Below are 12,477 nucleotides of genomic sequence, written 5' to 3' on the forward strand. Positions count from 1 at the left end.
ATTTGAAACATGAAAAGGCATTCAGATCCATTGTTTCGTGGCACCTCTGAACATTTCAAAATATCTAAAGCAACTGAATTTGCTTTTTTCTTTGTTTTTAAGATCTGATTCAAAATCTGACAATTGGTACTTAGGATAGGTGGCCAATTATATTGAACCTTTATCTTCATGTGGGTTAGCACCAGATTTTGACGAAACAACTTTAATCCCAGGCATTTTAAGTTTTAACCGTCGGACTTCAATTGTGACGTTTAAGAATTTATAGTCATTACAGCGTTCTATTTTAATTTTTTACACTATTTTTCAATTTATATCGCACATAAAAAACAGTCAATATTTCTAGAAGTTCCTTGCTAAGGTTATAGAAAGGATTATCTCGGAACCTCCATTTTCAGTTGACCATTTGAAAATTAAAAAAACGTTATTACATTTGAATACACCTATTGCTGGGTGCTTAATCGGCATCATTGTATCAAAAATGTACAATATATGTTCTCAAAAACAAAGAACTGATCCCATAATCATCAATTTGAAACATTTTCCGTCACCCTGAGTCTCGTTCTCCATGCAAAGAAAGTAAACACGCCAAATCAACACAATGAAGTTGAATGAGCCAAAATTTCACGTGAACAAAGCACCAGTATACATGAGATAATTTGATAGTTAGTTCCCCTCTCCATTCATCATGTCCATGTCCTTGGAGCACCGCTCTAGTTTGCGGAAATTGCCCTTTCCAGCCTGCACCAATGAGGCCTTGAAGCGGCTCCAAAATCAGTGTTTAACCTTTGCTCACAAACAGCCTTCTCCCAAGGAAATTGAAGTGGTTCTGGAGGTAATCAACGAATTCGTGTTCAATGCAGGCAGTGGGAAATCGGACAAGCGTAGCACACCTCAAACCATTCTGGAGCTTCAAATGTTACAAGTGTTGCTGGACTATTTCAAGGATCCGGACATTGATCCAACAGTCTTATGTACAGTGTTTGTGTTCTTGTTCATGGATCCGAGTAAGACCGAGGTCATGGCTAAACTGGTATCATTGGCCATGTCCATTCCTACAGAGAGTGTGTTGAAATGCACGGGCGTGTGGATGGTCCAACAAGGGTTCACTTCCGAGCGATGCATGGATTTAGCTCATATCTTGGTAGACGAGTACATTCTGGTGATCCCTGATCACGTGAACACACTGAAGAATCTAGCTCGATTATGTCCCATCTTTACCTCAAATCTCATGACGGCCATAACGGATATGTACCCTACCCTGGATAAGCCTCCACCCAAGAAGATCTTGGAGCTGTTTGTGGCCTGGATGAATGTGTCCAGTTGTATTCCTTTCACGGCTGCCAACAAGGCCATCAATGGATCGTTGCCACCTTCGTCCGCCGGATCCCAGAGTAATTCGGGCACTTTCACGTCTTTGATTGGGATGGCACGATGGAACATTTTGGCTCCTTTGCTTGATGATCCATCGAATGACGCCATTTACGCCCGACTTCAACTGGCCTTGCTTGAATCCTTCATCGAGGTTCAATCGATTCGGAGCGAGTACAAACCGGACGTTGTGGCCGTGAAAAAAGTGGTGGCACTCATTCAAAGCTTAGAAATGGCGATGAAATCGTGCGAAAATGTCCAACCCGAGGCCAAACAGGAATCGCTGGATCGATTGGGCCAATTCCTTCAAGCTGTGTCCTTTTCGCAATGCTTAAGTGGACGAATAGCGGAAATCATTACAACCTTGAAGAAGTTACCGAGTAACCGACTCATACAAATGTATGTTGTAAACTTGGCCAAAGTCTGATAAATATAACAATCACAATGTCCAAGACCTGGCTTAAGTATAAGGTCTGCTAAGGTTCAACCAGCACCCAGGGGACCGATCGTTGTTGGATCTACTTGGGGCCTGGTGGACGACGTCTTGGGGGCCTTAATGGTCCTAAGCAGTCTGTCATTTATTCTCAAATTACTACCATACCGCTGTGGAGCAAAGAAGTCTCGTCTCGATTGCTCAAGCTCAAATTCTCGTCATCATTGTTAAAAAAAAGGGCGCTCCATTTCAAACAAGTAAACAACGATAATCAGTATTGTTTTGTCAACGTACCTAAATATGCCAAAAAAATCACATTTTTGCACCTCTTTGATAAAATTAAAAAAAAAAACTTTTGAACATAAATCATACTCTCATTTAAAACTTCAAATTAGTTCGGTTCGCGGCGCGTAAAACATTTCGATTTATCATGCAAAGATGGAATCTTCTCATTAAAACGTTATAGAACATTAAAATTGCTTTTTCGCCACCGACGAGAGTTCCATTTCGTAACCTTCTATCACACTTGGCTATAATGTCTCCCAAACAAGATTGATACGTACCCTTGGATGGCGATGTTGTCCCAAGGGTTTTTGGGAGGAACATACCAAACCAAAAATGGAACATGCTGGACTGTCGGTCTCGAAGAGGGGCGCCAACCAGGATACAGGACCACCTCATTCGGCCCTGCCTTTAATAAACCAACGCCTTAACAAGCATCGTCCACAACTCCAAATGGAACGTGTTTTTAGGGAGTGTTTCAATGCTTTGGAGGACCATTTCCTCGCTCCATTTGAGGATGGATCAGGAAAGAATCGAGTGAAATAAGATCGTGTTGGTCTCTTCTTTGGTTCGCATCGTTGCTAGATCGGTTGTTGGATGATGGGTGGGTGGGTGGTTTGGTGGGTGCATGAGCGGAAATGAAGCAAAGAAATCGACCACGAATTGCCTGCTCGTCAAAATGCGATTTCTTCCTCTGTCCATAGACATCTTCCCATCTTTCTCCGGAGGCCGATAGGCAGGGTGATGATTGATTGGGATACTTCTTCTGTCTGCCGTCAATGAGCCTCTTTTTTTCGGGGATATGACCGGAAATGTGAATCCAATCGACCAACGATGAGGATGGGATCGTTCTTTGTGATTGTGGTTTTGCAAGACCGGCGCACCCCGATTTCAGACATTTCTCCCACCGCTTTTCGATTCTGTACATCTTTTTTGACACTCTCTTGGCAAAGAAGTGACGGTTCCTGAATTCAGAAATTCAATCGGGTGGATGTCTAAAAACTGTTCAAGGAATGTACGTGTATCGTTCAATATGAAAAAAAGACATGTATTAAAACGGGCCAATGATATGATCGTTGATGTCTTGAAGTTTGACAACCCATCTATCTGCCAAGAAGTACAATCAATAGTAAAATACGAGTTTAGAATGGTCAGTACGTGAATCTCAATATTTTTTTTTTCATTTTTTGATCATCTCAAATGAATTCCTTGTTCCACTTGCGATTTCCACAATTTTGCTTGGGAACCTGGATGCACAAAACAAGGAGGATCAGGATAGTTAGTGACTGCACGCAAACTACATCCAGATGAGGCGATCAATCTGAGCGCACTTTAAATGCCTCCTGATGACACCCAAGAGAAATCTAGCCCAATGGCAGAGAAGTCTGTCTGTATGTGTGTCTGTCTGTTTACACCAGCTAGTTTTAGGACTTCGATGGACGAGTCATTAGTAGGTATTTTTTGCCACCTTTACAAAGGCTATTCTTCCACTCTCGATCCATTTTGCAGTTTGTCCCCTGAGCCATGAAAAAAAAAGAGGAAAAAGTCGAAAGAAAACAGGAGCAGCCGAGAAAATGAGCAACACCTCGCTCGTCAAGCCAAAAATCACGGTCTAAAAAGGCGATTACGCTTGTCTCTCTGAGAATAAATGTTAGTGGAACGAACAAAAACCTCGAAGACGAATTGTCTGACTGACAGGACGGAAATTTTTCTGCTGGCCTTTTCGTCCGAAGAATGGCCCAAGTTGTCTCTTTCTCTCTCTGTCTGTGGGAGGATATGAAGACGTTGATGAGCATTTCATTTGAAACGGGGATATTCAGTTACACAGTGCAGATTTCGGCCCCAAACAAAAACCGCAAGCATCGACTAGGCTAAGCTATCTTCGATTTTCCTCGTCGTCGAAAACCGATCTAGCATGCCATTATGATTTGATCACGCCCAAGAAATGTGCCTTTTCCAGCCCAAGAATGTTAGTAGTCTTTTTAGCGCTGGGAACGTTCCCAAGATCAACCAGCAACCACAACAGACTCGTCTAATGGTAGGAGAGGTTTTCACGCTCATTCTAGTCTAGACGAGAAACGGGAAGCCAGGCCTAGGTAAGTTCAAGTCCAATTTTTGCCCATGTCGTCTAGCGTATTTGGACCAGATCATTAAGAAAGATCATTTCTAGCTAGCCCACCACCGACTTGTCTTCCTTCCTTCATCTGCTCCGAGGCTTTTCTTTGGGTTCAATACGATCGAGAGGTTTTGTCGCAATGGATTTCGAACATCAATAGGACTGGGCATATCTGGAATCCTCTGCTTTGGCCGTTAGCTGTGCATTACTAGTCCATCAGATCACAATTAAACAGCTGTTTTTTTCTTGATAAGATCTATAAGATCTATAAGATATGACCTGAAGGAACTCACATGCCAAATTTCAGCACGATCAAATTCAATATTTGATATAGTCTTTGTCCTAGAGTGAGTAAGGTTAAAGATAAAAGGAAAGGGATTCATGCCTTGTGACAATGATTGTGGGATGTCCTAAATTGCCCTCAGTACTACAAAAAACCTTTCGAACGTTTGAAAATTCACTCCTGGACTTTGAATTGTCAAGTGTAGATTTGGTCGCAAAATGAGCTCATTTTGCTTTGTTCTCAATATAATGCCTTGATGTCGTCAAGATGATCAATGAAAACGTTTTCATGTTCAGTGAATGGTATGCAATAATGTCATTTTTGTAACAATAATAGAATAGCATAGCTTGTCTTTATGTCATATGCTTCAATTGTAGTATTATTGAACATGATTCTGTTATGAAAATGGTGTAAAAGTTATTCACTAACAGGCTTGATATGCTGTATGCTGAGGTATTCTAATTTCCTCTTTCCCAATATTGACTGTATGGACTGCAAATACTTTGACCCTTTTCTTATTTTCTGAAATTTTTGGTTTCTTTATTTGTGTGGAATTGCCACACAATTATGATAACTTTTAAGATAATAGGTCCATTCACAGTTTTTAACTTTGATGTTATTTGATTTCCCCCACATTTTAAGAGTTGTGAAAGAAACCATTCTCAAGACAAATTTACATTCTCATTTAGTTTATCTTGCAATTTTGGACTTGGATCGGATCCGAACCCAATCCGAATTTTCCAATCCGATCCGATGTACAATGATAATTGCAATTACATATTACAAATTTCAGCTCCTCTAAGGGCTAACTAAAGTCAAATAGTGAGCTTTGAGATGATATAAATAGGGTAATTCGATCGGGATGAGGAAAAAAATATGTAGTGTAGCGACCTGGGAACAGTCTCAATGAAAAAGACTGCAATCCATTTGCTCGATTTCGAAATGTTAATTCTCAGCACTAGCACCTCCGTCCATATTGTAGTGGTTCATACTCAAGCCAAGGATGACATAAAACAAGAGTGCAAGGCTCTCGGCGAAAACATCAAAACTAGAGGGCTAATCAAAACTAGTTCTCTAACCAAGTTAATGCCCTTTTTTCCAGCCACCTTTGCGTACTGTGATCTGAAAAAAATTGGGATTTGAAAATTTTTCAACGTGATAAAATGTATATTGTCATGGTTACATGGCACAACAAAATTCTGCACGAGACTTCCATATCTCTAGCTGATTGATCATATTGAAAAAAAAAAGATTTAGACCCAGATTTCTAGATTGTTTTTGCTCTTGACTACTTTGAGGGAGTTCTTGGTTTCAATCTTGTAGCATTTACTACTTTATTGTTTTCACCTTCTCAATCAGAATTCACTGGACTGAAGACCTGATTCAGTCCAATTTCAAGCAAAGTAAAATTTCTCTTTCGCTTGAGTATGATGCATCAAATTTCCAAAGCTTCCAGATTGCCACAACTAACAATGAAGCTTTACTGACTTGACAATGCCGAATACAGTTTTTCCATCATAACTTGTGCGACATTGTTTCAAACGTTCAGAAATCATTGCCCCATTCAGGGTCCGAATTTTGACTCCTCAAAGCATTTTGATGCAATACATTTTGAACAATTATGCTTATTATGGCAAAAGTCAATAGTCTTCGAATTGTAGGCTTTAGGAGCGTTTGAAGCCAAAAACAATTTCTTTAGAGAAGTATGGTCTTGATGGGGCAAAACTCATAAGATATTGGTCATCTAAATTCTAGGAGGAGTAACGAATAACGGCATTACATTTTTTTTGCTAATGGTTTTGTAACAAATTATTACTTTTGACCAAACAAATTGTCACCGCAATTTGTTCCTTTTATTGAGAAACAACTAATGCCCTGTTTGTTATTTAATTATGCAAATGTCATTGCTGGAGGTGTGATACATTTTGCCCCTTGGACATTCATTTCCTTTGAATGGCCAAGTTCAAATCATGAACCTTTACAAAGAGAGTGGTTTTCATATTCTGCACTTTCAATTGCAAATTTCTTGCAGAAAAAACTTAGCCAAGATTAGGATAAATACAATGCTAAATTGACAACCATTGAAGTAGTTCAAGTTCATTAACGAGTTCCGATCAGGATTGCAACAAAGAGCTGTAACACTGAAGGCAGGGCTGAATATCCTAAGCAAAAAGGTACACAACAAATGACTCCTTGAAGTATTGAAGTACAAAATTATACCAAGATGCATTATTAATGTTCCTTGGTGCAAAAATTTAGCAGAAAAATGTTCAATTTAGAATTATTTGAAACCAAAATTGTAATTTTCTTGGAAATTAGGACAAAAAACACCTGAATGTTTATAATTTCCCCGAAATGACAAGATATTTGAACTAAGAATTAAAAAAAGTCTACTCATCACTCTTATTTCACTATCTCACATAACCTCAGATCATTTATAAGAAATGCAATCACTTTTGTTTGAATCTGACTTCACGTGATTTCAAAAGATTTGAATGAATCAGAAACAGTCATGATTACTCCTTACTAGAGCCCTCTACGCCTTACTAACGCTATGTTTCCTTTTTTGGCCGCTAGAGTTTGTTCAACTCTTACCTCGCAGGAAGAAAAATTCCATTTTTGTTCAGTTAGATCAATGTAAAAACTAGATCAATGTTGTAAAACTACGGCTGGGAAAAGAGAAAGAATACGCATGGGGGAAGAAGCGTTCCTTGACCCAATTCATAAAAAGTTAGGTCAATTTGGTCCAAAAACGAGGCAATTTCTTTTTGAATGCGCCTTTCAAGTTTGTACTTCTTTGAAAAAAAAAGATTTGCATTTCCCTTCTTTTCTATTTTGTTTGCACCTTTTGTTACAATTTTTGGCCTTTTATGCACCTTTTCTGCACATTTTGGGCTTATTTTTGGGCAACTTTTTGTCTCTAAAAGGCTTTGCTGTTTTGCACATTTTGCACGTCCCTAACTATGGGATATTAATGGACGAATGCACTCTTCTTAAATACAGAGTGAAGCTTCTAAGATCAATTTCAGTTAGAAACACGATACTTATTTGTCGTCTCTTTCTTCATCATTTGGTCCAAACGAGGAAAAGATTTCGAAATTGCCTAATTCAGCCACAACCCACTGGAATTCTAGTGGTGTATGACCAAGCAAAGACATTTGCCAAGTCAAATACACTTAGTAAAAGATGCATTCAAATATCAAACCAGTTTGAGCTAAGGGTGCAAGTTCTCCATATGTTCATCACTTCCAAGGTAATGGATTCCTTTCAATCAAAAAAAGTGCCCTTATGTGAGAGTTAAGAGGACTTTCTTAAGGCCAATTAAGAGTCGTCCGACAAGTCCCACTTAAGTAATGAAATAAGAAGCGATCAAGTAGAGCAATTTGGAGTTAGACACTGGCATCCAATGGTACAAATATTTGGCATGCAAAAAGAGTTATGTGACTTCGTGAAGAATCAGACAGTGGCACGAAAACTCCGGCCTCTAATGTTGAAAAACAATGCATTTATTAACAGAGGGTAGATTTGTAGTGATGCTTTGATTAAACGGCAACATGATGTGAAATCAATCAATGCAAAAATCCCTTCTACATATTAAGGACAAGTGTGAGATGGGCAGTAATAAATGAAGACTAGATTATTAAGGCCCAATTTTATCGAAGAGTCTGATTGAAAAACAGGATTTGATAATATGTTGTGTTAGGAAGTGGTGTTTTCTAGCATTGGCTACATTTCGGCGTACATGATAAAAAGTTACTATTGATAAATATGTTGTTAGTCCAAGCACTTCGGAGCAAGAGGAGGTTGATTTCTTTTATGTTCAATGACCATTGGTTTTGCTCACTTGGTGCTGAAATATTTTTTTTATTATGCAAGATTTCCGAAAAAGGAAATCATACCGAAAACTCAGTTTGTTCATATTTTTGAAGCGTCCGGATTTCGTGATCCTAGACGAATTGAATGAAAGATATTTAGATTGAACATTGTTAGGGTAAGAATGTCCAAGAATTCTGTGTGCAGATAACCAACAATGTAGGTAGAATTTGAATGTCATCACGTATTGACTTACCAAATAACATTTTAGAATAGGTTATATAAAATAATGACGTGAGGCAGAGCATGAGCATAGGACAAAGCAAATGCAGCCATACATGCATCTATTTATTCATTCATTCCTACACCCTGACATACAAACAGGTTCCAGTTGGTCATCAGATCAAAATTATCTTTGCTGCAGGTTTACAATATTGAACAATTGGTAACACATGGAAACGGCATTTCTCGTGTCTGTTGTTTTTCGGTTTGTCTTACTTTTTGTCTTAAATTTATAATATTTTTCTTTGAATTTTTTGATCTTTTTCAAAAGAAGGCTCAGCTATGGACAAAATAGAATGGTTGATAAACAACTGAAATCATGATTAATCATTCGTTTTCGAAAAGATCAAGTTTAGGTGAGTTCCTCTCGAACGACAAAAATTGGTATCAAGCCGTTCAATTTTTTCCGCCCAAGCCATCCGACGTATAGCAGGTAGAACGGTTTGCTTAGAATTAACGGAAATGAACGAAACCAAGTTCAAGACCATTAAAATAAGTTTCGAATTAGAGTTTGATCTAGGACTCTTAAGAGCTTCGTTAATGACTACAAACATCAAGTGGAACGAATTTCTCTTTCAAAGTGTAGGAGCACATGAACAAACTAAAGGAACTCGTTCGAGATCAAAGCTAGAGAGCATTCATTCCATTTAAATGTTTTTCGTTGTTCAATTTTCATCCGCGCAGAAAAAAATTAAATGCATCTCGCAGACTTCATTCTCAAAGGAAGACAATCCTTTCGTTGCCCCCCCCCCCCCCAAAAATCCCCAGTTTCAAGCTAAAATATGTACGTAGGTACTATGTCGTCAATAGAACCATCTTTGATTTAACATGAATAAACTATCTTTCCGACCTCTGTTATCACCATTTCTTTTCCGTTCAAGGACTAGGTAAAGTTACCAATCTCACATATTTCGTATCGGACCACGATTCCAGCGGGCAGCAAAAAGGACGGAGAAGCTCTCGTTGATCGACAGGATCAGATTTCTCACGATGATCGCCGCAGGAGTAATTTTTCTACTAGATTACGTACTTGAGCCCTGCTACTGTACATAGTACACGCTAGTTCGGCGTTATTCAAGAGTATGTACAACGACAAATGAGTGAAAGCCGGTTCGAATTTGTTCGGGCTTGGGACATGGTCACAGAATTGAAACTTGAGAGATTGATCACCTCTGACTCGACTCGATGACGTCTTTGTCAAAGTTCCTCAACGTCTTGGCAAAGATGGATATCGAGCAAATATTCTCACACAAGCTCTCAATCTCATCTCGTCATATGACAAAAGAAACGATGTCAACAACCCGCAGTTCAGGATCTCAAGACCTCAAATGGACTATTTGTATTGGGCGGAGTGAGGACATGTCCCAGTTGGTTTACGCCTAATGGAGACAAACATTAATACCAGATCCACTTAACACAGCTCTTAATGAGTGGTCGAGTATTTGCCCTCAATATGGCGCCGCTTTGTGGGGAAAGTGCCTTTTATTGTCTATGGGCAGCAGACGTGAGTATGGCAATGGGCAGATTTGCTCGGCATGGTGATTTCCTTGACTTGATCATCTCATTTCCTCTGACCAGAAACTCGTTGATAGGGACCCATTGAGACGGACGAAGGACCTTTCATCATCCCTAGTAGACTAGCATAGCTTTTGTTCTCCAGAGAGTGCTCCATCATACGCACTATAGTATAGAAGAGCTCCCATATCAAGTGCGGTACCATCCACCGAAATAGAAATGATCAAATAACACTTTCCTTGGGGAAAGGGTAAAAATAGGAGAGCCTTCGTCTTCGAGATCGAATATTATGCTTCTCATTTTGAAGTCAAATCTTGGATTGCTTTCGATGCTTGGTTTTGTTGTAAGAAGAGAAGTAGAGTAAATTGAAGTGTGGTATACTTTACAGGGTACATCGTCGAATTAGCTCCTTTACCTATGGGATTAAGTTAGAGCTCGGGTTCAAATCGATTTCGGATCTAATGTCGACCCAACTCTTTCTTTTTTGGCATTTGCTACTCCATTAAAATGCATAGATCTTGACTCCTAATGATAAACTTGGCCGGATTCTCAAGTCAAGAGGTATCATTATTTAGATTAAAAGTGCCAGAGTCCGTTCGAGTAACTAGAGATGTGGGTTATTTTCATGAATATTCACTGGAAATCCATCTCATCTCGCATGTAAGGATGTGTCAAATCAAGCGATAAATCTCGAAAATCGCCCTTCAAACCGGGGTCAAAAAACAGAATTGGGCTAGAGCGAGTGTCCCTTGAGCAAAGTGGGTTTCTTAGCTTAGTAATGGGCCAAGTGTGTCCAACCATCCGTAGCCATCAAACATGGAAGCCATCCATGGGGATCGATCGGCTATTTCTCCACTTGTTTACCAACCGGTATTTCGAAGACGATCATTTTTCAAACTTCCATCCAACGTGTGGAAAACATTCATTCGACCATCATCAACTGACCCTCGACTACATACCGTCGTATATAGTATGTGGAAATACGTACGTACCTACTCGTGGTATGAGCTATTGGCAACCCTTTTTAGCATCCCTGTAAACCTGGAAATAGGACCAATTTGTCTGGACTGAAAAAGTGTTCAAGTGAGATAAGACTTCAAGGGAGAGTATGAGCCCTTCAAATTTTATGTTTTTGCCCCTTGGCCCAAACGTATCATCCCCTTCAAGTTTCTAAGATAATTTTCAATTACACCCCTGAGTAGGTCTCTTTTTCCTCGTCTAATTTAGATATTTGTCGGGGTGACAGCTTAGCAAACCGGAGGAGATTTTTAGCGGTTTCAAAGATACGTCTTTCGTCTATCGTTCAAGAATCTTCATACAAAAAGAGCTTTTAGGCATCATGCAAAAAAATGATTGCTCCTCGCCGGAAAGACAAAATGTACATGAAACAACCCACGGCCAAGAACTGTTTTTTTTAAAGCACAGGAGTAAATCTTAGATCGAGGAAGGGTCANTCCTCGCCGGAAAGACAAAATGTACATGAAACAACCCACGGCCAAGAACTGTTTTTTTTAAAGCACAGGAGTAAATCTTAGATCGAGGAAGGGTCACACCATACTACATAAGTATAAGTTGGATCTTTTCTCGAACTAGGATTCACTCCTTGGGTTTAAAAAACTGGGCACCGCGGATTGCATTCCAATCCGCGAACCAGGTTGCTTTTTCAAATTAGAGATGAGCATTGCAACAAAGCAATTGCGCAATGAAGGGCCCATAAACTCCGTAATTGGATTGGCCACAGTGCACACAAAGCCTCTTAAACTCTAACTTGAAACCAAACAACATTTTGGACTCAATATCTTATCTTCTTTCATAGGCTCTCAAGTTTGATCCCGATTTTAAACTGCGATGGCCTCAGGTGAGCCCGTCTTCGATCATAGCTAGCTAGCTATCATATGTTTGACAAGAAGTGGGTCTGATGAGCATCAACTGTCTTACTCGACATTTTGTCGTCCCCTCGGGTCAATGAAAATGGGCATAAACTCTCGGCAGAGGGCATTCGTTTTTGTGCATCCTGTCTAATTATTGGTTGTAAAGCCCAATCGTCAAGACTGTGTTGAGAGAATAAAAACGTAGATTTGGATTATTTGCAATGCTCTCTTGGTGGTCTGAGAGATGACCATAATTTCCCAATTGTCAATTAGCACCTACTAGTTATGAAAATTCTTGAGACTGACCTAATTTTGAAGAGAGGGACGATGATTTTTAGGACATGATCAAAAGATGAACGAACCTGAGGGGCTAAATTCAAAAGCACTTCCAGGGTTTTTTCCTACTGCAATTTGACGGATTCGACCGAAAAGCTCTAATTGATGGGCACGAGTCATGTTGTCAGTTAAGAAAAAAAAGTGCAAGATCAACTTGAAGGCATAAAATTGACCTTTT

General features: G+C 39.5%; 1 protein-coding gene across 1 annotated transcript; it reads left to right on the plus strand.

The window, feature by feature from the left end:
• The first annotated feature begins 551 nt into the window (after nt 1-551).
• LOC131887887 (integrator complex subunit 15-like) lies at nt 552-3,153 on the plus strand. The gene has a single exon (XM_059236614.1). It carries the CDS (start codon nt 686-688, stop codon nt 1,793-1,795), a length of 1,110 nt encoding a protein of 369 aa, XP_059092597.1. The 5' UTR covers nt 552-685; the 3' UTR covers nt 1,796-3,153.
• Nucleotides 3,154-12,477: the final 9,324 nt, after the last annotated feature.

This window comes from Tigriopus californicus, chromosome 10 (genome assembly GCF_007210705.1).
Source record: "Tigriopus californicus strain San Diego chromosome 10, Tcal_SD_v2.1, whole genome shotgun sequence".
Classification (NCBI taxonomy): domain Eukaryota; kingdom Metazoa; phylum Arthropoda; class Copepoda; order Harpacticoida; family Harpacticidae; genus Tigriopus; species Tigriopus californicus.

What these genes read in the sequence shown, in the direction of transcription:
- LOC131887887 (XM_059236614.1), top strand. Translation starts at nt 686, where the DNA reads ATGTCCATGTCCTTGGAGCACCGCTCTAGTTTGCGGAAATTGCCCTTT.